Here is a 27,959-nt window from a genome sequence, read left to right as displayed (position 1 = left end):
GCTGGGATCGAACTCCCAGCCTCATGGGCAGAGTTTTCAGACTGCATGTCAGCTGCCTTATCACAAGAGGCTCTCTCTCTCTCTCCCTCTCTCTCTCTCTCTCTCTATCTATCTATCTATCTATCTACATACACACACACACTTTATAAATATATAAAATTAATTTTATATATAATTTTACATATAAAATCAACTCCCCCCCCCCATTTGGGAAGAGAAGAATTGATTCCTTTGCACTGTGGTGCTGGAGAAGGCTTCTGTGCCTTCATGGACAGCAAAAGATGCAAACAAGGAAATCCTACAGCACATAAAGCCTGATCTATCACTGTAGGCAAAATCAGGAAACTCTGGCTCATCTACTTTGGCCAGATCATGCAATCCAACTCATCGGAGAAAGCAATTGTGCTAAGATCCGTCAGTGGAAAAAGGAAACCCGTCCGACAAAGAGCACAGTGGTTGGACATGTTCTGAATGGACACGGCCAGAACTTTGCACCACTGAGGGAGGTGGTGCGGGATCGGGGATAGTGACGGCAACTGTGCCATGGGATTGCCAAGAGTCGGACACGACTGAAGGCTGACAACAACATTTGGGAAACTCTTCCAGGGCCGTCAAGAAACTCCAGGGCTTTATGAAACCCTGGTTGCCAAAGCCTGGGTTACGGTCTTAAATACCCTATTCAGTCTTACATACAAACGCACAGGCATTGTACGGTTGCATATATCTGCTTCCTCCGCCCCCAACAAGCCTCTCCTATGGAGAAGCGTGAAGCATTTGTTCCAAGAGTGCTGTTGTCTTCCTAGCGCTAGTTTGACGTGCACTTTTGACCCATCCCTTTTGAGACGCCGCTTCTTTGCTGCCGTCTGAGCCCATGCCATTTTCACTCCCTCGTCCCCAATGCTTTTTGGCCGTCCCATGACTGCCCATCTGCTGCTTCACAGATAAAGCCTGTGTGCTTGATCTCTCTCTCCCCCCTCCCCTTTTCTCCCAGCCTTGCACAGATCACACATCTCTGAAGCAGTGCGTTTGCCTTGAAGATTATTGGAGAATTGGGCACGCTTTAGGCCTGAGCCGAGAGTGCCAACCAAATCCCGCCGGCGTGTTGAGGCTTTTGTCATTCATTTCAAACCCAAAAGATTTCAGCATCTGATCTTGCCGGGCTTACCCTGAAAACTTTTTTTTGCTAACATGTGCGCGCGCACACACACACACGTCTTGACAAGTTTCTGGCGACGTCTGTCCCATTTTTTTCCTTGTTCTTCGTTCTGGTGGCTGCCAAAACCAGCAAGATAAAATGTCACTGTTACTGAACAACTTTCTTTTCAGCTGATAGCTAGTGTGCTAGTGAACACTCCGACAGAGAATTTTGGAAGTTTAGAAAGTGCTGTAAAAATGGCAGCAGTGAAGGAGAAATGCATTGCGAATGTCCAACAGGGTGGGAAGGGGTTTTGTAATCTGGGGTCTTCAACCCAGAGGTCAGTGTCCACGAGGATGGGAAGGGGTCTTGTGCTCAGGCCTTCAGCTCAGACAATTATGCCCACTAGAATGAGAAGGAATCTTGTAACCCAGGGGTCATCAACTCAGATGGGAAGGGGTCTTGTAACTCAGGCGTCATCAACTCAGATGGGAAGGGGTCTTGTAACCCAAGAGTCTTCAACTCAGATGGGAAGGGGTCTTGTAACCCAGGTGTCATCAGCTCAGATGGGAAGGGGTAACCCAAGAGTCTTCAACTCAGATGGGAAGGGGTCCTGTATCCCAGGTGTCATCAACTCAGATGGGAAGGGGTAACCCAAGAGTCTTCAACTCAGATGGGAAGGGGTCCTGTATCCCAGGTGTCATCAACTCAGATGGGAAGGGGTCCTGTATCCCAGGTGTCATCAACTCAGATGGGAAGGGGTCTTGTAACCCAGGTGTCTTCAATTCAGAGGTCCATACCCATCAGGGTGGAAAAGGATTTTGAGACCATTGCCCTTTCTTGCAGAGTCACAGGCCTTTAAAGAAAACTATATTTTCATGCTTTTTGGATGGACCTTCAGTTAGAGGGGTGGCCAAATTGTGGCTCTCCAGATGTCCATGGGCTGCAATTCCCATGAGCCCGTGCCAGCAGCTCTTGGGAATTGTAGTCCATGAACATCCGGAGAGCCACAGTTGGACTACCCCATACACGAAATGTTGCTGTGGTCTACAGGATGCCCCTAAAGACACAACTGGACCAGGGGTAGTCAAACTGTGGCCCTCCAGATGTCCATGGACTACAATTCCCATGATCCCCTGCTGGCACGGGCTCATGGGAATTGTAGTCCATGGACATCTGGAGAGCCGCAGTTTGACTACCCCTGACTAAGCAAATGGAATGTTTTAATCAGGGGTGGTCCCATCATGAAGTGGCTGCAATAGCCATCAGGTTCCTGCCATTAGATGGTAAATGGTCCTCTGCTTTGCTGTCAGACATTCTGCCTTGGGCTAGCCTTAGTTCTAGTAGAGGGCTGATGATCAAGTGTATTAATTTATTTCCTTCTTTCTCCCTTCTCCCCCCACCCCAACAGGAGGCAGATAGTGGGGAAGATGACTGTCGTTTCCAGCCCAGAAGGTAAGTGGCATGCAATTCGAATAAATACAGATAACCAGATGGACATAGGCGAAAAGTGTTCTGCATAGGCATTCATGTGTATGTCGGCATTCTGACATCTTGGCTGTTTTCTGTCTTGCTTATGTTTGCGTTTATTAGATTTTTAAACCGCCCTCCCAGCAGGCTGGCTCAGGCTGGTGCACACAGATATATAAAATATGCAATAACAATCATACTATTAGATTTTAAATTAATTTAAATAACAGTAACAAGTTAAAACAGGTCATAGATATATGATGAATTCTCCCAGAGATTCAGGATGATTTGGGAGTGGTCAGTGCAAAGTACATGGACCAGTGAGTGATGGGTGGGGCATGAATAGAAAGGTAGGTAGATGTTAGTTTTGGCCCCAAACAAAAGCCTGGCAGAAGAGCTCCGTCTTAAAGGCTCTGCGGAATTGCGCGAACTTATAGCTGTCCTTGGAGTCTCTTAGTGCCTGAAATGATTGGGTAGGGTCGTGGTCCATTTTCCCTGGACTTTGTGGGGGATTGAAAATGGCCTCTGAGTCGTCTGGCCTATGGTACAAAGGGAGCGGTGGGACCCTGCCCTTTGCCAGAGCACACACTATTTCTGGGGGAATCTTTGGGGTAGACTCTTTTTTCTCATTGATGATAGCAAGCGAAACCACCAACCCCTTGCAATCTTTCTGCAGTATTAAGAGAAGGAGAGAGAACGTCTCTTGCTACTTTTTGAGCATGGGAAGGGAAAGGAAAGTCAACAGTGATTTGTGAACCACCCTCGTGTAGCTCTTGCAGCCTTCCCTGCGGCTCGTTCCTTCCTTTCAAATTGGTGGTGGAATGTGCCATCAAGTGACAGCTGACTTACGGCAATCCCGTAGAGCAGGGGTGACCAAACCATGGCTCTCCAGATATCCATGGATGACAGTGTTCTGTCAGGGGCTCATGGGAATTGTAGTCCATGGACATCTGGAGAGCCCCAGTTTGTGGCCACCCCTGCTGTATTCAAAGCAAGACGTGGGCAGAGGTGGTTCGCCATTGCCTGCTTCTGTATCAGGATCCTTGGAGATCTTCTACCCAAAGATTATCCAGGGCTGACCCTACTTAGCTTCCGAGATACGATGAGATCAGGCTAGCCTGGCCTATCCAGGTCAGGGCTTGTTTTTTAAATCACACCGTGTTTTTTCAAGTGGCACAGCAGTAACTTTTCTGGATGGGCTGGAGGTGGAGAGAGAACAATTGCGTGCATCTCCCCCTTCCCAAAACTGGTATGGGGATTATTGTGTACAGGGGTGTGACTTGACTTCTGTATGCGTGTGCGTGAGAGAGAGGGGGGAACAGATAACGTTTCTGGCATATTTAAAATAGTTTCTTGCCATGGGAAACGACTGGCTGTTGCTCATGAGTTGACCTCCATCCGGAGACTTCCTCTTGCAAGGGGGCTGGGAAGATAAGCCTGCCTCCGAGGAAATCTCTCTCTCTCTCTCTCTCTCTCTCTCTCTCTCTCTCTCTCTCTCTCTCTCTCTCTCTCTCTCTCTCTCTGCCAAGTCAAAAGTTTTATTCTTTGAATGGGAATGATTTCCCCTCCCCCTTCTATTTTAATACATGGATGGAAAAACTCAGCAGCCACTGTCCTTTGTTTGCCTTAGGAATGTCAGTCTGCATGGTTGATAAAGTCAGAATGGCTTGGAGGATTTCATTTAATTTGTTTCTTGTGTACCTACCAGTCCCCCCAATGAGAACCCACAGTGGCTTACCTCATTCTTCTTTCCTCCTATTTATGCTCACAACAACCCTGCGACGTACGTTAGGATGAGAGGATATGACCGGTCCAAAGCAAGCTTCCACGACAGAGTGGAGAAATTTCTACCCGGGTCTCGCAGATGCAGTTGGACACTGCTCTGGCTCGTATTTCAGAACCTGGGCAGCTGCAGAAACACCTAAGATGAATCTCAACCCAGGCAAAATGGCTCCTTGCCTTGCTTAGTTTTTCCAGCACTACTTCTTGGGGCACCCTTGGAGGTCCTCACAGAAGTCCTGGGACTCTCACCTGTCCTGCTGCCTGGGAGACCGTCCTCAGCAGAGAGGAAAACTAGTGTGAATCCACAGGTGTGGGAGCTGTGGTGGTTTTTTAAAAGCCTTATACACAGGGACCAGAAACTGGAGGCACTTGAAAAACTCTGAGTACCACTGATAACTATGTCACTCAACACTGAGGTCCTGGAGAGAAAGAAACAAAGCAAGATAAGAAAGACGTTTTGCCCCTTTCCAAAGCTCCTTTATTTTATTGTTTTTCCTGCCAGCAAAGTTCCCCTCTTCTGAGGTGGGCTCTGAAATGTTTAGGAAGAAGAAGAGTTGGTTTTTATGGACCGCTTTTCACTACTCGAAGTGACTTACCATCACCTTCCCTTCCTCTCCCCGTAACAGGAGCCTAACTGCATATTACTTCCCATCATCCCTTTCCCCCTGCTCTTTTTTGCCTGCAACACAGCAAAGAGGCTGCCTCTTTGCAATAATTCTGGGGGTAGTCAAACTGCGGCCCTCCAGATGTCCATGGACTACAATTCCCACGAGCCCCTGCCAGCGTTTGCTGGCAGGGGCTCATGGGAATTGTAGTCCATGGACATCTGGAGGGCCGCAGTTTGACTACCCCTGAAGGAGAACTCCAGAGGAAGGGGTGGCCAGACCTAATGGTAGGGATTGGGGATGCAGGGGGGAGCACCCAACTCTGGCACTAGCTCAGACTTCTTGTAGGCCTTGTGGCATGAGGCATACCTCAGTTGGCTCACAGACAGAGGGGAATGGAAGAGCCTTCTGAATCAGACCAGAGGTCCATCTAATCCAGCATCCTGGGTTAGGAACTGATAGTTCCAGGAACTGATAGTCAGACCTTTACTGCCTCTGAACATGGAGGTTCCCTCTAGACACCAGGGTAAGTAGTCACTGCTAGTCCCAGGTATCTCACAGGAGACCTGCTGGTGACTTTGGGCCACTCACAGTTCTCTCAGAGTTCTGTCAGCCTCACCTCCCCCACAGGGTGTCTGCTATGGGGAGAGGAGGGGAAGGCAATTGTAAGCCACTTTGAGACTGCTTTGGGTAATAAAAAGCAGGGTACAACAAAAAAAATCAGTTCTTTTTCTTCAGTAGGACATGTTTGGCCCGCTCAATACTACTAAATACCTCACTTTTTAATTGAATATATTCCCCTTCAAATCCCCCACCCAAAAAAATTTTATTAGGAAAAACAAATCTTAATTCTTTAAAAACTCACATTTTGTTTGTGAAAGAAAAAGGGGGAGATACTGATCACTGCTGGAAGCCACATCCGATTATAGCTTTGCTGTGTGTGATCCTTCAGTAATTCACCTTCTGGTGTGACTCTTGCTGTGTGCTTGTCGAAAAGATCTGCATTTTTAAGAATCTTGAGTTGCACAGGTTTTAACCAAAGCCAGGATTTACCCGGAGGCCCTCGTTCCCTTTCAAGTAACCTTTTGCTTCCCCTGACATGAAACAGAGGAGAGGCCCAGCGCACCTGTTGTCCTGCAGCCCCCTCCTTTAGCTGAACAGCGCTACGAGAGCGGCCTTAACTTCCAAGGGAAGAGTTGCTGGGTCACACATCCCCCCTAGAGGCCTTTCTACCTGGTCCCCATTAGGTAGGCTCCTATGTGGTAGAGGGAGGATGCTCTGTGTGGTTTTACTTACTTAAAAAGACACACAAGGTTGCCTTTCTCCCTGGTGACAACAGGAACCCAAGGGAGGTGCTAGCCGTAAAATCGGTACAAGATGACATGATTCTAAAAACCGAATTAAATCAACCAGCAGAAGCGAGCGTCAAAGAGTTGAGCAGGCTGCTGTCTTGAGGCGCCTGGAGGACAATTATCCCGAGGTGCTGCCAAAGGCAAAACTCTTCCAGAGCTCTGTTTTACAAGCCCTCTGAAGCGGCAAGAGAATCACAGACGGTCTCATTTCCTTTGGGAGGCTGATCCACCAGAGAAAGGCAGAGCAATAAGGGCCTTCAACAGGAAGTACCAACCTCTGGAAGTGTACTGGAAAACCAATAGACCTACCAATTGTGAAAACCGCAAGACAGGTGTAGAATGACCCCCCTTGCCCACCGTGTTAGAAGAGAAGCCGTCTTGTTTTGTACCAGTTGCCGTTTCTGAAACCTCTTTAAGGCCTGCTCCACGGAGTGCATATTACTACAGTCAAGACTCGAGGGACCTTTTGCACGGATTTCAATTTCAGTTTATGCTCTCTTAGCCTCTCTACCACGGCAGTCAGGTGCTGACCTAGGGCACAGAAAGCACCACCCATTGGCTCATTTAATGATATATGTATTCCTTGAAAGTCCACAAAAGCATTCTGGTCTGTTCAGATTACTTTTGTGTCCTAGAGGGCTCAACCACAGTGCTAAAAGCAAGTTGTACCCTGGATCAAGCTTAGGCCCCCAAAACAGTTGAAGCTGCAAAACAGGAATGCTGATAGTCTTTTATAGGTCTGGGGGTGAATCACTGATGTGGGATCCGGAAGGCAGACTACCGGTTGTTGGTTTTGTTTAAATTTCTGGTTTTTCTGCAAAACTGGGGTTTGTTGTGGGTGGCAGAGAAATCCCTCCATCTCCCTCTAGCTCTAGTTCTGCAGATACATTGATATATATCGGGGTCCCCAATGTCATCATTGGGTGCCATGATGTCTACCAAGACCTTTTCCATGCCTGCCAGGTGTTTTTAGGAAGGTTTGGGACCCCTGAATCTAATTTGTACCCAGAGAAGTGAGCAGTGACTCACAAAAGCTTATGCCCTGCCACCAATTTTGTTAGCCTTTAAGGTGCGACTGGATTCTTGCTCTTTTGTATGACTCTGTTCAGAATTAGATCTGTCATTTCATGAAGTTTTTTGTTTGTTTGTTTCCAGAGCACTCTAAAACTTTTGGGTTTTTTTTTTCTGCTGAGAAAATGGGAAAGTACTTAGCATTTTTTCTGGTTTTTTTGTTGTTGCTTTCCAGACGTTCGCTTTGTACGTTCCATGATGATGAAAATATTTTCCTCCCAGTCTATAGGGATGTAAATATAGATTCCCAACTTGGCTATGGAAATGACCACTATGTTGGTGGGATTCTATCCTGCTATAAAACATCATCCACGTGCTTCAGGGTACTGATACTCCATTCCTAATGACTAAACTGTTTATAGAATTCTGCTGGGGGGGGCATGGCTTCCAGGATTTGGATCGTTTGTTTTTTAAAAGGCATCCAATGTCAGGTAATCTTGCTGCTACCAGCTAGAGCCTGTGACTATCATTTTATGTTTTCATTACCACCTGTGCTTTCTCTGATTTTAGCCCCGCCATCTCTGCACCCTTTACATATTATAGAGAATACTTTTATTTTAGAATTAGTATTTTACAGTTACTTTGTAAAATACTTTGCTATTTCTTCTTTCTGTGGTTTATCAGAAGCATATAGCCTGATACAGCGTGATTAGCACAGTTCCAAAATACCTTTCGTGTGCTCTCCTCTATTGAGGTTGATCACTGCTGGAAAACAGCCTCCTGGATTTTGGCTCAGCTCTGTAGGCTGCCCATTGTAGATAGCTGTATCTAGAAATTGTTCGGTTCTTGCCTTTCTGTTTCAGCTTATTAATATAACTTTGTGGGGCACCTAGCTTCATGCCTTTTTTGAGGTTCCATAATGCTTCCTTGAATTCCCTCTCCCTGATGAAATTTTTTTCACCTTCATGTTTGAAAAGCACCCCAGGTAGTATATTTAGGAGCCCCACAATTGGAGTTCAGAAATATTCTCTGATTTCCTGTTTGTTGTGCTCAATTGGTGGTCTTTTATGTGATTATTTAGATTGCACTCTAGCTTTGTGGCATTGGATTTTCCTCGTACCTAGAGCATGTTTTAGCAAGGCATTGTCTGACTGGGTCAAGTTCCCTGTTGGGTATTTGTCCAAAGACCTGGAAAGGACAGCAAGAAACCTTACATTACCAGCCAAGCTTAAGGAGAACAGGGTAATGATGGTGGGTGAACCATTGCTCTCTTAGTGGGCACATCTTCCTCCTCCTTTGCCACAACAATTAGCCTTCATTCTCTACCCATGGTCCTCATGCCAGCATTCCTCTCCCTCTTCTCCCCTTGCACAGGATTTTCAGGTTCCTCACTTCCTTGCGCCTGGGTGCCAGGACCACAATTTTCCTCTTTGAGAGGAAGAAAGTAAAAAAGGTTCTTCCTTCAACTCACCATCCACATTAGTGGTTGCGGCTGCATTGACCCAGCTCTACCAAGTGCAGTTATAGGTGAGGATAGAGTCACCTGTGGCTAACCCCCAAGAGGATCGTCTGACAAAGGAGCAGCAGGCAAACCTCAGTGACTTAATAGGTCTCTTTCTTCACGTGCACATATGGTTAATATTTTCCCTTTGTTTTGTACCCCTGCATCTATGGAGCTTTCTGGATCTCCTTTGTTGGCTGCATCCAACAGTTTCATGAGAGTGAACAAGTGTGAAACAGGGAAATCTACCTAAAATGCATGTATTTTCCAACGTGTGCGGAATGGGTTCTACTAGAGCCAGTTTGGTGTAGTGGTTAGGAGTGTGGACTTCTAATCTGGCATGCCAGGTTCAATTCTGCGCTCCCCCACATGCAGCCAGCTGGGTGACCTTGGGCTCCCCACGGCACTGATAAAACTGTTCTGACCGAGCAGTGATATCAGGGCTCTCTCAGCCTCCCCCACCTCACAGGGTGTCTGTTGTGGGGAGAGGAAAGGGAAGGCGACTGTAAGCCGCTTTGAGCCTCCGAGTAGGGAAAAGTGGCATATTAGAACCAACTCTTCTTCTTCTTCTTCTAGTCTCAATTAGGGTCTGTTCTTTGATATTGTGACTATCTCTCCGGGTCCAAATCCATTTCTTCTGTGCTCTCAAGAATAAGAGTCCCTCCTTCCTAGTTTGACTGAGAAATTTTTGGATTTAAGCTCTCCTTTTTTTTTTAAAGATGCTCCCTATGCAGTAAATGATCCCTAGACCCCATTTTCAAGGGGTTTGTTTCTAAGTTTTAATTGTTCGTCAGAGAGCTGTAAAGCACATAACATCTTTTTGTAGCGAAATCCAAAATTCCATAGCTGTGTTAGCAGTGCAGAGGGGTTCCTTAAGTATGTTTTTAATTTCCCCTCTCTTCGCTCTACAGGTTCAAATAGACTCAGCATATTACAGTGTTTATTGAATTGTATACCGGTTTTGCAGTTCCGCTCTGTTGCATCATTTGTATGTATTATACTGTTTTGGTACACTGTTCTCTAGTTTTATTTACTGTTTTATGTTCTTAATTGTATTGTTTTTAATGGTGTAATCCATCTTGAGTCTCAAAAGTTGGGACTATAAAAAAGCTAGTAAAGACATTTTAAGACATTCCCGCCCCCCAAGGCTTTTAATTGCATTTTGAAGCCTTTCAAATCAGCCAAGAAGGAGGTGTCTGCCCTCAGTGACTTGTTTGAATCAGCTTGGAGCAACCACCCTTTAACAACAACAACAAGACACTTCTGCAGTCTGGAATTAACTGTTCATGTTTCAGTGGGTAGCCTCTAGTTTTAGGATTATGAGAAGAGGAAAAATCTCTCCTTGTTATAATTTTATAAATCACATCCCCTGTTGGATGTTTGTTTTTTAAAGCCATAAATATTTTAGCCTGCCCTTACAGCCCCGGTGTTCTCTTTTGTAACCCCCCCTCAACGCTATCTGAAATGGCTTTACTGAAACTATACCCCATTATGAAGAAATAGGTTCTGGGAACACCACAAATGACCCAAGTCTCTGCCCAATGGCCCTGCCATTTCTCCTTAATCCTGGAGAATATAATCTTCTCTCTCTGGGCAGTAGCTGCTGCCACCAACAAATATGAAAGACTGTCTCCTGTTAGACCAGAGGTTCTCAACCTTCCTAATGCCGCAACCCTTTAATACAGTTCCTCATGTTGTGGTGACCCCCAACCATAAAATTATGCAACTGTTCTTTCACATAAATTAAACCGTAACTGACCAATGGCATGAAGCTCCATTGTTCATGATTGTATATAAATTGGGTTTCCCCCCCTGCATTTCTCAGTTCCGTTCTGCCTCTTGTCCCACCATGCCGATCTTGCTCCTTAAAACCTCCCACAAGATAGGCCCAAAGAAAACAACAACAGAACACCAGTGGTGGTTACATACAGCTCTCAGATAAAACCGGTTCAACACGTCATTAACAACTTACAACCTCTGCTGGACAATGCTATTTGTCTTTCATAGGTGTTGGAAGGCAAAGCTTTTCTTGCACGTAGCAAGTCTCTTAGCTTTAACAACTTCTCATCCCTTCTAACATAAACAGAAGCTCTTGCACCAAGGTCTGAATGAACCAAAATGCCAACTCTGTTCTCAAATTCACTCTGACAGCCCCCAGACCTAACTATACCAGCCATACCATCATACGCTCATTGACTTGTTCATCTTCCAACCTAATATGCTATTTAATGTTGGCAGAGTTTAAATATGCTGCCTAAACAAATAACATGGTTTATTTAGAAGAGAAACAACTAAAGAGGAGAAAGAAAGAGTCCTAACTGTCCATCTCTTTCATTCATTCTGTCCGTTGGTTCTGAAGGCAAACAAAGGGGAAGTGTGTTCAAGGGAGCAGGAAGTCTTCAAAGGGGCCCATCAGTACATAGGAGGAGACTATTTGAAAAATATCAGGAAGTTCCTAATTATGCTAAATGCATTTCTCCTCAGCCCCTGTAGGATACGCTTCATATTTTTCAATCATGCACATAACAGATCTTGCATATTCTAGGGTCCTTTCTCAAAATCTAGTGTGCAGAGTCCTTTAGGTTTATCTTCATCCATAAGGTATTCTGGAATTCTTAGAAAATCCAACTGCATCCTCTAGCAGTTTTCCTGGAGGCAGGTCTGTGAATGACCATGTTTGGTCCTCAGAGCTCCAGGTTTTTTGCAGCCTTCTTCCAGTTTTCTGCTTGGCTATTGGACATCTTCTCTGAGTCTTCCCCTGCCACAGCCTCTGAATTAGTTAAATAAGAGTGTCTTCTCAGTGGTACTTCTTTATTTGTTCTAGTTGATCCTCTGACCTCAGCTTTTGTCACAGAAATCTTGGGGTTCTGCTGGTGCTTCATTCGCAAAGTTCATGCTGCTCAGGTGCACTGCTTCTGGTTGCTGTACAATTTTCTTCTATAAGATTCTTTGATGTTCAGCATTTCTGTTTTTGTATATTTTCCCTTCTTGTTCATGTTGTGTTAGAGATCTTTATAGTTTCAGATCTTGGATTTAAAATCCTGTATCCTTTACATCCTAGCCCTTGTACAAAAATGCTTTGCTCAGTTCTTATGTCCATCTTGGTTTGCTTCTCCTTGGAAACAAAGGCATAGGTTTTTGAGCTGAGCACCTTCAGGGGCTTCATGCTTGGATTGTGTCCATACCTTTGTTCATATGGAGTCTTTCTGGCACCTTTGGTGGTAGCCTGTTCTGTAGGTAGGTTTTAATTGCTTCTCCCCAATATTTTTCAGGCAGCTGTGATTCCAGGAGTATGCATTTGCAGGCATGCTTACAAAGTGATTCCTTCTCTGTGGTATGCCATTTTGTTCTGGAGTGAGCTGATGCTCTAGTTCTTCTTTAGCTAAGTAGTTCATCATGTCATTTCCCACATATTCCCCTCCATTGTCTATGGTTTTCTCTGGAATCTGTTTCGTACCATTGCAATATACCCTTGAGGTTCTACAGCAGTGGTCCCCAACCTTTTTATCACTGGAGACTGGTCAACGCTTGACAATTTTACTGAGGCCCGGGGGGAGGTAGTCTTTTGCCGAGGGATGTCGCCGCCATCGCCTGAGCTCCTGCTCCACTTGCTTTCCTGCCAGTGCCCCTGCTTTCCCACTGCCCACTGGGGGGCGCTGCCAGCAGCAGCTGTGCAGCGCCTCGCTGAGGGGGAGCCCCAGCCATAGTGGCTGCCGGAGAGCACCAAAGGTGAGCCAGCAGCAGAGTGGCAGGGCAGCCCCCGAGGCAGAAGCCAGGGAGGAGGACGAGAAGGAGCCGCGGCCCAGTACCGACTGATCCACGGACCGGTCCTGGTCTCCGGACCGGGGATTGGGGACCACTGTTCTATAGTACTTGGCTTTTCTTCTTGATTAATTAGGTAATTGTATAATTTGAGAAATAGTCAAATGCTAGAGTATTCCCCCCCCACTAGGGGTTTCTGTTTTTATTTGGCCACATACATCACTATGAATTAACTCTAGAGGGCACTTGTCTCCTGGCTGTTACTGAAGCTAGGTCTTGTCCCTTTAGCTTGAATGCACCGAGTATAGACTCTTTCAGTGTTGTATTTGGTTTTCTGTATGCTCTTGGTCATGTTCTGGCTCTGGGCAGTGACATCTCTATGTCAAAGATATCAATGCCATAGCCAGGAACATTTTTTATGATTGCAACAGTTAGTCAGGTTTGCATTTTTCGTACATGTATCTAAAGGATATGAATCCTTCTGTATTGTCCTCCCCTTTTTGCTTGATGAAACATCTTTCTCCAAATGATGTCATCATCCCTCCTTTAGCAAGTACTCTTACTAAAATCTGGTTGTTTCTGTGTTGTAGAATCATAGAATCATAGAATCAGAGTTGGAAGGGGCCATACAGGCCATCTAGTCCAACCCCCTGCTCAACGCAGGATTAGCGTTGAGGCACATATAAGCAATCTTTAATGAAAGCTCTCTAATTTGGCCATTGAAAGTTGGCATTTTATAATTCCTGGGTCTATTTCTGCTACTTTAGAAGAAGTCCCTGTATGAATACGTGTTTTGTACACACTGTCCAAATATCATACCTTACATTCGGTTGCACTTTGAGTGAATATGAAGCCTTCTTTAAGGGCGGCTGTTTAAAACCCTCCTTTTTTTGTTTTGGAAAAATACTCCTCTACTTAGAAGCATTATAGTCCTTTTTAAAGTGACCTTGTTTTCCACATGTGACAAATCACATTTGTTCAATATTTCCTTCAGCTGTATTGCAGTCCTTGAACTGTTTATGCCTGTATTTCTCTTCAATTCTGTTGATTACTTCAGTTAGCAATAGTTTGTCTTTTGCTTTGAAACACAATATTAATAGTCTGTCTCATTGTGCATCCCCACATTAGGACTGCGCATGCACAGGTCTGCTACTCAGAACCTTCCCTTGCTAAAGCTTTGGAAGAGAGCACCCACCTGCACATGCACAGGTTTTCCCTTTGGTCGGATCTTCTGACTACAGAGTGGAGTACTCATCCTCCTCATTTTCTGTTGCCGCCAAGAGGGAAAAATCCTCAGTCCAACAAACCAGACTCAGTGGGGGACACAAGACATCGATGAACAACAGTTATAAGTAAGCAACTTGTTAACTTATTAAAATGAACACAAGTAGATCCTGTTCTGAGATTTCTTTCCCAGCACTTCTGAACTGTCCAGTAAGACTAAGCATTTTGTCTAAGTGGTCGCACAAAGTTCCATTTCTCTAGTATGATAGTGCTGAATAATCTCTTTATTAAATAGAGCTGGCTTTTCTGAAACGATTTAACATAACGCCTCTCTAATTCAGACCATATTGCTTTTGCTGTCTGCATTTGCATGACTCTCAAAATGTCTGTTCTGATCAAACCATTAATCGGGGCTAGTCTTTCATGATCAGAATCCTAAATCCTTTGTTTTCCCTGCTGATCATCTCCCAGTTCTGGATCTCTAATGGTATGCCACAGTCTTATCTCTAGCAAGTGCCTCTTCATTGTTTCCTTACAGATCACGCAGTTGCCTTCAGTAAGCCTAACCAGTAGGTAGTCATGCTGAATATTGCAGAAAACTGCCATTTTCTGTTGTTTCTTTTTTCTTTGCCTATCAAAAAACCTATATTTTGCTGCCTGAATGCTTATACTGGACCCATAACCCTGTTGGCAGAGTATAAATATGATAGACCGCACAGCACCAAGCTGCTTAAAAGAATAAAATGGTTTTATTTAGGAAAGAGGAGAAAAAGCGATAGTCCTGCCTTCTTCATTCATTCTGTCTGTAGGTTTTGGAGGCAAGCAAAGAAGTGTGCTCAAAGGAGCAGGAAGTCTCCAGATGAGCCGAATCAAGTTAATTACTATGTGCATTGTACCTTTGCATCTGTTCTTTGCAGCATCCCTCCCACCTTCTGGGCTGTAAGGACTCAGAAACCTGTGCAACAATTTGGATCTGATGAGGGAGCTTTGCCTGTTGAAAACTGATATCCCTCCCAAAACCTTGTTGATCACTGAGGCACTACTGGGGAAAACAAAAACAGCAAAACAACCCTGAATCTACCTTTCCTTGAAGGGGTGTAGGCCGAGAAATCCAGCTCAAACCGGTGAAGAACCAGATCAGTTTTCCTTATCCTTAAGGAGCAATGGAGCCTCTTGTGGCGCAGAGTGGTAAGGCAGCAGACATGCAGTCTGAAGCTCTGCCCATGAGGCTGGGAGTTCAATCCCAGCAGCCGGCTCAAGGTTGAGTACCCAGCTTGCTGTTGAGGGGTAAACGGTAATGACTGGGGAAGGCACTGGCAAACTACCCCATATTGAGTCTGCCATGAAAATGCTAGAGGGCGTCACCCCAAGGGTCAGACATGACCCAGTGCTTGCACAGGGGGATACCTTTACCTTTAAGGAGCAATGAGAAGCAACCTCCAGAAATCCAAGTGTGTGCTGCACTAGTTAATCTGGAGCTGTGGTGGCGCTTATTTTTCTTAGCACTCCAAGTACCTTGAAATTTGTGCATACTATCTCAGTACAGCTCCTCAGGTCTGACTGGCCACCTACTGAATGTTGCCAAGGAGAGAGAAAAGAGGTGTTACGGGGTGAGGACTCCAGGAAGAGATTTGCTTTCACCTCATTAGCCTTCCCACCAGTTTTTCAGGCCTCGTTTGTCTGTAATAAGTGGAGGTAGATTCCAGCTTCCACTCTCCTTGCTTTAAAAACTCCCAGCAGCCCAAAAGCTGGGTGATGCTCCCCCTGCAGCCTGAGCTGCTGGCTCAGGTCAGGGGTTCACCTAGCAGAGCCTCAGGTAGCAGCCAAACAATTGCCCTGAAGGGACCAAGGCCTTGGAGGCCTTGTGTTGCATCTGGCCCCAGCAGAGGCTCACACCTGGCACTTTCACAAGTTGACAGCAGCCTTTGGTGTGGCCAGCCCGGTGCTCTGAGAGGTTTCTACTCAGCAAGGGGGAGGCAGGTGTGGGTGCCCGAGCTTAGGCACAGCACAGTGGAGTCTCTCTCTGCTTTTATTGAATCAACCATTACTCAGCAAGTAGTAGAACACAATTTGAGTCCAGGCCGGGCACCTTTAAGACCAACAGCTTTATTCAAGGAGTGAGCTTTCGTGCACATGCACACTTCCTCAGATAATGGAGCAAGAATCATAATACAGATAAGGAGGGGATAAAGTAGGAGTAAATTAGTAAATAGCATCACAACAAATATGCTGCATGATAATGAAGATAGGAAGAGTTCCTTGCTTGAATAACAAGATCTGAGACCAGATTTTGTCGTTCACAAAAAAAAAAACAGGGGAATAAAAATGTCAAGGCTCGTGACCAGAGGTAGTCAAACTGCGGCCCTCCAGATGTCCATGGACTACAATTCCCATGAGCCTCTGTCAGCAAATGCTGGCAGGTGCTCATGGGAATTGTAGTCCATGGACATCTGGAGGGCCGCAGTTTGACTACCCCTGCTCGTGACTCATGGCAGACACTTTCCCAGTTGTGAACAGAAGTAATCCAAAGAGACTTCTTTCTAGCCCCATAAGGGACAAGCCCCGCCGTCACCTTCCAATCTCCCCTCCGTTTCATTTGGGACGATGGGACTTTAATGTGATGGAAGTATGTATGGAATGTCATTTAGAAGCTAACTCCTTAGTCTTCGGGCGGGAGAACAAACAGCACTTTGTTGCTTTAAATAGGGAGGGGGGGGGAGATAAAAGACAGGAAGCCTTTCGGCCGTGCGCGCCCCTAACAACCGCCTTGCAGCTCAGTTCCCGGGGCGTAGCTCTCTGGCCACGCTTCCCTCTGCCCAGGCTGGAACTTCGGAGGGGGGGTGGCGTGGCCAGGCGTCTCCCGGACTGGAGTTGGGAACCGGCGCGCCAGTCTGCGCTCGCTCGGGCAGCGCGTTAGCGACGGGCCCTGGCGGCGGCCGGAGGCACCAGAGGGAGCCCCGGGGGCGGCGCGGCGGGCTGGCTGGCTGGCTGGCGAGGGCGGGCTCTGGCCGGTCCCGCCCTCGCGGCTTCGCGTGGCCGGAGGACGGCGCGGGGCGGGGGGCGGCGGAGCGACCCCCCCCCTTCCCCTGGCTGGGCCGGCCGAGAGGCGGCGAGTGCGGGCAGTCTGGCTGTTGCGCACGGCGCGGCCGGCTGGGCACCGTGGCTGCCGGCCCCCCATGACCCTGAGCGGCCTCCTCTGCAGGCAGGAAGGCGGGGGCGGCCGCCGGACCCCCGCTCCCGCCGCCGGCCGCCGCCGCCGCCGCTGCCGCCCCACCATGATCCCCTACTTCTCGGCCGACGCCGTCATCTCGCAGAACGCCATCAACCAGCTGTAAGTAGCCGCCGCCGCCGCCCGGCCGGCAAGCAGAGGGGGAAGCGCGGCGCCTTTGCGCAGGGGTCGCTCTCCGGCGTCCCCTCCCCTGGCAGGTGCGCGCCCGAGAAGGCGCCTTCAGCGGGCCTCGGCTGCCAAGCCCGTCTCCAAACTCCCCGGGAAGACTTGCGCCGAGCAGCCCGATCCTGAGCGTGGGAAGCCCCGGACTAACGGGCCCGAGTCTCGCCTCCTGGCGCCGGGCGCACAGGACTGGGTCGGGCCGCTCTGCATTGCCCCCCTCCTGGCTGCTTTTCCCCGCCGGCTCAAGGCGGCCCAGGAACTCCCAACTCCGCTGCTTATGAAAGTCTGCAAAGGAGCAGGGTCATGGAGCTAAATCCCATAATAATAACCTTTCCCTCTGGTTTGCCTTGTGAATATCCTGCCCGGGTGAAGCTGTGGCCAGGATGGGATTCTAAGGCGTTGGGATTCTCACCGCACCAGGGGTGTGTTATGCACTCCACCTTTTCCCAGGGTTAGCCCTGGCCTGATCAAAGGCATTGTGGTTTTCCTGTTCCGTGACACCCTCCCGAGCATCGGAAACAGATCCTCTCCCTGTGTGCCAGAGTCCTCCATCCAGAGGTTCTTTCCCACATAGTAGGCAGGACAATCTCCGCGCTTGGGGAGGAGGGTCGCACTGGCGCTGCCACTATCGGATATCAGACCAGAATAGCTGTGCAAGACGCCGGAGTCAGCAAACCAGCTTTTACTGTAGGCTATGCAGAGCTGTCTGCTTGTGGGCTGCCGGAGACGGACGGCCAGGGTGGGTGGCACTTTTGCACAAAGCTTCCCCAGTCCTGGGCTGAACCCTTCCAGTGACCGTCTTGTGGCTGTGCCAGCAAAGTTTGGACCGGCTAGTGTCCAAAACACAGATTGTGGGCTTCCAGGTCTAAACAAGTCCTGGGTCACTTGATAGCTTGCAATGTGGTATTCTGGGCACCAGCTGCTGCAACGCAGAAGATGTTTTCTCCCTAGTTCTTGGGATACTCTTGAGACTTATGACGCTGGGGCAAGTTTCTGGTGGCGATGGGAACAACGGCCAAACAGAATGAAACAGAATGAAGCCTCTGCGGACTGCAGGGGGGGGGGGGAGAGCAGCTGCAGCCTCTCAGGCTACATTGGTCCTAACAGGAGCTGAGAACCTTTTATTTCCGCCCTGCCAGTGAGGAGTTAAGAATGCTAAGATTTTACTTAAATCAGGGTTCCTGATAATCCAGAAGTGGCAACAGCCCGGCCCCCTTGGCACTCTGCCTCCTGCAGAATGGCAGACTCGGCCCTGACTTTGCTACTTTTCATGAACCGTCCTTTGTTGTGGTGTGCTGGAGGCAGACATCTTAATTTGCCTGCTGTTAGCAGTCAATATCTGTGTTTGCTTTTAGTGTTACAGGTGGCATGGGGGTATATGCGCTGTCCTACAATGGCTGAAGCCGCATGAAGGCTCAGCAAACTTCTATTAGTACTAGTAGTAGTAGTATAATTTATTTATTAAATATTTATTTCCCACCACTCCCGAGACTGGCTCATGGCAGGCTACAATTGTCCTTAGCTAAAAAACCAATAAAAACCCCATTAAAATAAAGGATGTAAAACATAACAACAACACAGAAACATGGTGGTATTACACCTATTCCCCCCCCCCCAAAAAAATCTAATAACAGGGTGGGAAGAGGGGGCCATCGATACCACCTGGCCTAGATGCTGCCTAGCTGAGGGAACCTTATCTCACACCACCTGGTTGTGATATTGCCAGCAATAGCGAAGACCGTCTTTAGATGCTCTGTGAGCGGGCTGGGGAAATCATAAGGCCCCGCCCCCTTCTGTCTACTCATTTACGTGACGGGGAGCAATTCAACAGCGGCTGTTATTGCCATACTGAGGAACATTGGCCATCAGGAATTCCAGCTTGTCACATGGACCCTGCCAATGAAACCCAGGCTGGTCATTCAAAAGCAGTCATTCTTCACCAGGGTTACTAGTAACCCCAGGGTTACACCAGAGCCCTGAAGGTGTTACTCCAGTTGGAGGGGATTTGATTTTTGTAACGCATTTAAGAAAATAATAACCTAGGGAGGAGTCAGGAAGACAGAGTGGCTTTCATCTGTCTGGTCGGCAGTGGCCTTGTTGAATTCATACACAATGGAAAAGGAATGGGAGGGAAGAGTTGAATATGCTCCACTCTCCCCATTGGCTACTCCCATTCCCTTCCTCTCAGAGCCCTGCCAACGGAAAGTGGCTGGAGGGAGGCTGCTGAAACCCAGAGGATTCAGATATTCAGCCTGGAGATGTCCCAAAGATACAAGTGATCACTAAATCTCACAGATCATTTCCCCTCAGGCAAATTGCTGCTTTGCATGGTGAGCTTCATGACAGCTGAGATGAATGCTTCCTTGTTTTGCTCAGGCAAAGTATTGCACACAAAAATTAAACTAACTTCTTATTCAACAAGCGTTTTAATTTACGAGTGACACCATGCACCATGTAAACATATGTGACTTCTGGGGGTGTGGCAGGTAGGTTACTCAAAGCCTGAAAAATATTTGACAGGTTACTCCATAGTCAGAAAGTTGAAAAAGGATACCCTATGGCCTCACCTTTCGAATTGTTTCCCCGACCAGTTCAAAGCCAGAAACAATCAAGAGATGTCTTGCCCTTGCCTGACTCTGTATGTGGTTTTCTAGATGTCCATGGACTGCAATTCCCATTAGCCCCTGCTGGCACAGGGCTCATAGGAACTGTAGTCCATGGACATCTGGAGACCCACAGTGTCTTCGTACTTGGGGGGAAATGGTGGGAGACCCACATCTGGAGACCCACTGGATTGCCACTCGGAGGCTTCGCGGCTCCTGATTCGCCCTTCCGAGTTTTTATCCTGGACAGGGCCCGCCCTAACTCCTCCCCACTTGCCCTTACTCCTTTATTCCTCCCGCTCCTCTGGAGCGGGCGGTTTAAAGATATTAGCCTGCCTTTCTCACTGAGGCTGGAGGCAGATTCCAAAATATAAAAATTCAGTCAGTATAAGACAAAGAATAATATTGTAGTAGGACTGGGACTACAGAATTTAAGAGAGATCCAGTTTAGTGTAGTGGTTATGCATGCGGACTTCTAATCTGGCATGCCGGGTTTGATTCTGCGCTCCCCCACATGCAGCCAGCTGGGTGACCTTGGGCTCCCCATAGCACTGATAAAGCTGTTCTGACCGAGCAGTGATATCGGGGCTCTCTCAGCCTCACCCACCTCAAAGGGTATCTGTTATGGGGAGAGGAAAAGTAAGCCGCTTTGAGCCTCCTTCGGGTAATGAAAAGCAGCATATAAGATTCAACTTCTTCTTCTTCTTCTTAAGAACCAATAAAAACCGAGAGTCTGATCTAAGGCACAACACACCAGAAACAATGCCAAGGGTGGAGTTCAAAGATAGAACATCAAAAGCAAAGTATTTCAGACAATAAACATTGTAACAGACTATAATCCCCTACCCTTAGAAAAGCACCCTCCTGCATTCTTCTATTATGCTGCAATTCTGATCACTTCAGAAAATTGTCCCCCCCATATATTTCTGAACATTTTTGTTTTGTTTCACCAAGTGGGAGGCACAACAGAGAATGCACATTTAGGGATGAGGGGTTTTTTGCCCTAGAATTTTCAGAAAATTTGAAATATATGTAACGCTTATTTTCCTGGTACAGCAACATAACATGCATCATCTATAATTTAGCTAACATATAAAATTCCCTATGTGGTTTATTGATGAAAGTTAGAAGGATAACTGCCTTAGTTTTCTAACAGCAAAATTGCAAATGCATCTCAGAACAAAAGAGGTCATGTTGGATCAGGCCCATGGCCCTTTCCGTCCAGCACTCTGTGTCACACTGGGGCCAAACCCCAGGTGCCATCAGGAGGTCCGCCAGGGGGGCCAGAACTCCAGAAGCCCTCCCACCATTTCCCCCCAAGTACCAAGAATACAGATGAGCCTCTTGTGGCGCAGAGTGGTAAGGCAGCAGAAATGTTGTCTGAAAGCTCTGCCCATGAGGCTGGGAGTTCAATCCCAGCAGCCGGCTCAAGGTTGACTCAGCCTTCCATCCTTCCGAGGTCGGTAAAATGAGTACCCAGCTTGCTCTTGCTGGGGGGTAAACGGTAATGACTGGGGAAGGCACTGGCAAACCACCCCGTATTGAGTTTGCCATGAAAACACTGGAGGGCGTCACCCCAAGGGTCAGACGTGACCCGGTGCTTGCACAGGGGATAACTTTACCTTTACCTTACCAAGAATACAGAGCATCCCTACCCCAAACATAGGGCTCCCTCTATATGTAGTGTCTATCAGGCAGTGAGAGGCCTCTGCTTCATATGTTGACCTTAATCCCTTGAAGCTGCCTATGCAGTGAGTTACTCTTTCGGTGAAGAAGTACTTCCTTTTATCGGCTGGAAGCCCACTTCTCGTTAAAATCTTTGAGTGCCCTCGAGTTCTTATATTGTGAGAAAGGGAGAAAAGTATTTCCGGAGATAGAAAGAGCTGCAAAATCCTGAACCCAGTTCTATTTTAGCATATGTGTCTGTCTCATAGCCGTTTGAGAGAGAGAAATGCAGTTGAAAACAAAAAAGCATGCGTTCGTAGTGAACGAGCGATGTGTTCTGCAGACCAAATGATGCTCACCCGTTTCAGTTGTAGATCATAACAGTGAACTGTTAAACAGTGGATTACGATCTGTTAGATTGTGGACAAAATTAGTCACATTTCATAAAGATATGCTTGAACAAAACCTTCTCAGGGCCCGTGGTCCCAAGGAGGTAAGACTGGCCTCAACCAGGGCCAGGACTTCTTGTGACCTCAGCCCTTTCCTGCTGGTACATTTTTCTTGATGAAACCGGGCCCTCTGGGGCTTTAAGCAGTTCGGAGCTGCTCTCAAAGGTTAAGGCCAGGAAATAAGGCCAAATAGATGCTGACCTCTTCACCTGAAAATCCATCTGCCTTAAATAATTTGTGGGGGAAAGCCTTGACCCTCCAAACCCAGGTCTACAGTGGGGACGAGGGATATTAAATATTGGTAGACCTGTGGTAAACTCTTAGTATCCTGAAAGTTACCAGAGTGCTTGTTATGGCCAGTGAGTATAGTAGGTTGAGTGCATGCAGTGAAAAAACAAACAAAGAAAGGCATCTTCACAAAGGTGGTACTTAACGAATATTGTAACTGTTGTTGTTGTTAGTTGCGAAGTCTTGTCTGACCCATCGTGACCCCATGGACAATGATCCTCCAGGCCTTCCTGTCCTCTACCATTCCCCAGAGGCCATTTAAGCTCACAATTGTAACTGTTAGAGAATTTAATACTGTAGTAATAGTCATTCATTCATTCATTCATTCTTGTATTTATATACCGCCCTCCTTTGAGGCTCAGGGGAGGTAAAGAGAAGGTTCCTATTCCAATCTAAATAGCTGGGGAGAGATGCTTGAGGCATCTCCGCTCCATGATGTTGCAGGATAGAGGAATGGAGGAGAAAGAAGGACAAAGACTCAGGGACTACCCTCTCGGGACAGGTCAGTGAGATCAGAAAGTGAGAGGTCAGTGTCCCTATCTATCAAACCAACTCCCTGGTTGGGTCTCAATTCAGGAGACGTGGCTCAATGAGCTATTTCCAACCACTGTAAACTTAATTCTGATGGTCAGCAAGGAAGCCCTTTACTCTGTCGCAGAGACAGGAATAGGTCCGACAGCCTCCAGCAACGGAGCATGACCAAACACACCTTTTGCACAATTGGTGTCCATCTCCATCTCTAGCGGGAGAGTAGCACTGGCGGTGTGTGGGTTTGTGTTGCTGCATGGATCTGTGCATCTCTCGCCCCACCCTTCCTTCTTGTTAAAAACCCTCTCGCAAGACAGGAGGAGGGCTCTTGTTTTACTTCTGCAGAGCAAAAAGCAAGAGAGAACAAAACCACAACCAGCTAAAGGAAGCAGTGACTGGGTACCAAGCCCTGCCAAGTTTTGCGGGCCTCTTCTAGTGCGCTGGTTCCCAACCTTTCCGGTATTGTGACCCACAAGTCCAAATTTACTTAAGGTGGTGAATCAACCAGGGCTTTTGGGGCATCTTTGGCAAACTGTGACCTTGGTGCCCATCTAGTTCAGCATTCTGTTTTCTACAGTGGCTAACCAGATACTTTAAAGCAGGGGTAGTCAAACTGCGGCCCTCCAGATGTCCATGGACTACAATTCCCAGAAGCCCCTGCCAGCATTCGCTGGCAGGGGCTTCTGGGAATTGTAGTCCATGGACATCTGGAGGGCCGCAGTTTGACTACCCCTGCTTTAAAGAAAGCAACAGATATTGCCACAAAGACCGTTTATGCACTGGAGGTTTCATGCTGTGCTGCTGGCTGGAGTTTTAGTCGTGGCAGGTTGTCCCACCTCTTCCTGCACCCACATGGGAGAGCATTTGGTTTGGGGCACCTCATCCACCCCCGATTTGTGCTCCTGTGCAGGAGCTGGGGCAGTGAAGTTCCCAGTGCATAAACGGTCAAAGAGGGCAATTGCCCCGCAATGACCCCCAAGGAAGCAGCATTCTGACATGCACGGCCTTTCAGATGGAGGTTGCAATCTAGCCTTTGACCAGCCTCTCCTTCCCCATAACTCCCTCTAATCCCTCTTACATTTCCCTCTTACATTTCAAAGAAACTCACTTTAGTAACCGCCATGACACATTTTACTTGATCAACATGTATCTGCAATGAAGAAGAAATGCCAACTAATATCTGGCAATGGAGATACCGTTTCCAGGGTTAGGTCTGGTTTCCAGGCCACATAAGAGAGGAAACGGAAAGGGCAGGGGTGGCCATTGGGGAGGGCTAGCTCGAGACCCACTTCCAGGGGCTTTGCGACCCACTCTTGGGTCTCCACACACTTTGGAAAGCACTGTTCTAACAGACAGTGGGATGTGGATCGTGTTAGCAAAGCAAACTGTTCAAAAACATATCTGAGCTTGGGGACAAAGAACTTGGGCCATTGTGCTTATACCAGGCTAGCTGTGTGTAAGAGCCAAAGCCGAAAGCAAGAGGGGGTGGGGCAGGGAACAAGCCACTAAGTGTTCCTGGTTTCTTGATAGCAAGAGGCGCAGGGTGAGCGAATCCTGCTTGGGACTGGGGCGGGGGACCTGCCTTTCCCTTTCTGGGACTGGCAGATAACTTCAGTTACCAGAAGAACTTTCTCTCCTTGCATCCTCCACACCGTTCCTGTAAACAAGAGATTAGCAGCGGAGGACGCCTGGTGCTGTTTTTTTCTCAGGAGATCTTTGCCCGTCAGAGCTCGGTCGCTGCGGGTCTTGTGTCTGGACAGATGGAAGAGCAGTGCAGCCGGAAAGAGCTTTCTGGTCCTGTTACATTCCTTGCAGTGGTGAGGCATTGCCCCAAATCTCTGAGCACCCTGATTATTAAATTTGTGGTGAAAATCCGTGGAAGGGTGGCCTTTTCTGAAATTAATTCTGGGAAATATCCACGGTGGCAGTTCTCAAAAACAGCTTGCAAAATGCAACCGCAGCGTGTTTTGTTTTGCTTTTTTAAAGATTACACACTTTAATTGCATGTGGCCCGAGGCCTAGGAGACCTGATCCAATCACTCCGAGCACTCCTAGAATGCATCCCAGAATCCATTGCAGGACACAGCTTCCTCTGCAGCCCAGAGTGGATTCCCAGTGGGCAGAAAGTGTGAAAGCCGCTGCTGTTTAGGCCAGCTATAAATCACGTCTTATCTTCTGGCAGGCTTTTTGTTTCTCCCCCAAAGATGGTTAAAGCGTAGGCATTTATTTTAATGAATATTTATATCCTGCTGTAGCCACTTAGATTCAAGGCAGCAACAAGTGGCATGCATTTCCAGCCTGGTGTTGCGGCTAGGAGCAGCAGCCTGTAATCTGGAGAACTCGATTCCCCGCTCCCCCACATGCAGCCAGCTGGGTGACCTTGGGCCAGTCCAGTTCTGTCAGAGCTCTCTCAACCTCCCCTTGTGGTGGGGGGAGGCGGGGGGAGGAGATTGTAAGCCTCTTTGAGACATATGAGTCTTGCTGGATGGCCTTGGGCCAGTCACTGTTCTCTTGGAGCTCTCTCAGCCCACACCTGCATCACAGGGCATCTGTTGTGAGGAGATGGAAGTGTTGGAGATTGTAAGCCGCTTTGAGACGCTTTCAGATAGTAAAAAGCAGGGTACAGAACCCAGTTCTTCTTTGTTTTCCCCAGCTGTCAATAAGAGGCTTCAGTGTCCCACTCCCCTCACAAAATCCTTCGCAGGGTCCGTGTTTCACATGCCAGTGGGACATCAGATGTACTTTGTACGGGACTTTCTCCCCCAAAGATGGTAGCCTGTCTGTAGCTGTTTCCCCCTGCAGTGTTTGTTGCTGCTGTTGTGGCTTTCTTCTGCAAAAGCTGGCATGTAGCGTCTTTTAGTCTCTTCGTGGACAATGAAGGAAGCCGACTGGAAGTAAGTCGATCCCTTTGCAATGTGGTGTTAGAGGAGAGTTTGGTGGATACCGTGGACCACCGGAAAGACAAATCAGTGGATCCTCGATCAAATCAAGCCTGGACTATCCCTAGAGAAGCTAAAATGACTAAGCTGAGGCTATCGTGGTTGGGTCACATTATGAGAAGACCAGGCTCCCTGGAAAACACTGTAACGTCAGGGAAAGCCAGAGGCAGCAGGAAAAGGAAGCTGCAGACCTCAATTTGGAAGGCCTGAGAATGGCAGATAACAGTAGGGCATTTTGGAGGACATCAGTTCTGGAAGAACCTTTGCTTATACGCAGAGGTAGCTGGGCAAGGCTCTGAAACTCCCCAAATCAGCACTGGTCTCAGACAAATCTCTGCTCCAGCTTAAGTTTTGTGCTAACCACTCCTTTCAAGGTAGAACAAAGTTTGAGTCCAAGGTCAACCAAGTTTGACCTGGGTAGGAGCTTTCATGGGCAGGCACACTTCTTCAGAAAGATTCAGGTTGGGTGGCCTTGTTGGTCTGAAGCAGCAGAACAAAGTCCAGTGACTTTTTAAGATGGAACAAGGGTTGATTCTGGGTATAAGCTTTTGTGTGCATGCACACTTCTTCAGATAGAGTCAGATGGGCAGCCGTGTCGGTCTGCAGCAGCAGAACAAAGTTCAAATCCAGGGGCACCTTGAAGACCAGCGAAGTTCAAGAAGCTTCCGTGTGCACGATTAGGTTGGTCATAGCTGGAGCAAGCTTTCACGTCTTTCTGCTCTGAACTTTAGTTCAGCAACTTATCTTTTATAGCCCTTGTAAAAGACGAAAATTCCACAGACCTGGCCTTCCAAAAAGCTTGGCACCAGCCAAGATCTCTTTTAGCCTGCTGTCTGGGCTTCTCCTTACCTCCCAATGGGTCCGTTTGTAGTGATGCCTCTGAAATATGTTGGCCTCAGTTTTCTTGTCTATGAACTGGCCCCCTGGATGTGGCTCTCCTTGCCCGGAATGTACATTGGAAGGATCAGCCCAGGTGGTAGAGTCCAAAAGAGAATGCAGCCTTAAGTCCCTCACCCATCACTTCTCTCCTCCACTAGCAATGAGTTCAACAACAACTACCCACTATCTCCTGTTTTGTGTGTGTGTGTGTGTGTGTGTGTGCAGGCTTTCTCAACCAGGGTTTCCTGACGGCCCTGGAAGGATTTCCTGAATGTGTGGGAGTTAATAATTTTTTAAAAATATTTTTAAAATGTGTTCAGTATTTATCAGGCAATATCATGTTGACCCCGGGGGCCCCCTCAATGGCCGGGGATGGTTCTGGAGGGGCCTCGGGTGGGCGTGTCCACAGCTGTGCTTCCCAACCACATTCTGCACCATCGCTCCAGTTCCGGGGTTTCTCAAAGCCTGAAGAATGTTTCAGGAGTTTCTCAATGGTAAAAAAAAGTTGAGAAAGGCTGCGTTTGTGGCTTCTTTGATGCACAGAACTTTTTGTTTGTTACCAAAATGTGCAATCTCTTCTTGCAGAACTCACTCCTCATTAAATTTTAGGTCTGCTCTGAGGGACCTTGATTTGCCTAATGCTGGTGGGTGTTAATCCTCCTCTGTTACAGGATGCTAAACACTGCGCATTAAAGATAGTTTTGCTTTCTGCCCTAGAAGGAAGTGTGTGAAATGAAGGGTGCCGTCAGCCCTGTTTGTTTCAGTGGAGCTTGGCCTGGAGATACTTCTGCAGAAAGCAGTAGCTTCTTTTTCCTGAGAAATAAATGTCAAGTCCCTTGGTTGTAGCGCATGGGCCTTTTTGACCAGTGTTAACTGGCTTGGACTTTTCCTGCATCTTGTTGCATGGGAAAGGTATTGACCATTGGCCATGCCAGGGCATGAAGCCTCCATGTTCAGACAAACTCTACGTGGATGATCTCCTTCATGCCCTGCTTATGAATTCTCCAGGAACTTCTGGCTAAACAAATGCTAGTAGACCAGATGGGCAGGGAGGGAAATCTTATGTGATCTCCTGGAGGTACGGAATTGAGCCAAAAAAAGGGGGGGGGGAGAAATCTCTGAAAACAAACCTCATGAGGACAACCTGTGATTCAGGAGGGAAGGAATGCTGAAATCCGCTTGTCAGGTAAAGGAGCAAAGCTGATCATGGGGGGGGGGGGGAGAAATTCTGGAGCAGGGTATGGGTTGGGATTTCCAGCCACCTCCATTTCCTTATGGGGCCAACAATCTCAATGGGTACAATCTATTCTTCTGCTATAATGTTCTGCCACACCCCTTTCTGAATGATCATATAATCATAATGTTGGAAGGGACT

General features: G+C 47.6%; 1 protein-coding gene across 4 annotated transcripts in view; it reads left to right on the top strand.

Moving 5' to 3' along the window:
* SSH2 (slingshot protein phosphatase 2) overlaps positions 1-27,959 on the top strand; it is a 130,057-nt gene that overhangs the window by 51,944 nt on the left and 50,154 nt on the right. For 2 of the 4 annotated variants that reach the window (XM_077311292.1, XM_077311291.1), the window contains exon 2: positions 2,547-2,590. The exons of 1 other annotated variant lie outside the window; for it this stretch is intronic. In XM_077311292.1, the coding sequence (XP_077167407.1) occupies positions 2,547-2,590 (44 nt within the window). Of the gene's footprint in view, positions 1-2,546; positions 2,591-16,850; positions 17,174-27,959 lie in introns of those variants that run through there. One more of the 4 variants, XM_077311289.1, reaches the window with a different exon arrangement.

This window comes from Paroedura picta, chromosome 15, assembly GCF_049243985.1.
Source record: "Paroedura picta isolate Pp20150507F chromosome 15, Ppicta_v3.0, whole genome shotgun sequence".
Taxonomy (NCBI): domain Eukaryota; kingdom Metazoa; phylum Chordata; class Lepidosauria; order Squamata; family Gekkonidae; genus Paroedura; species Paroedura picta.
The sequence above is the reverse complement of the archived record's forward strand: the minus strand, read 5'-3'. Positions and strand labels throughout refer to the sequence as shown.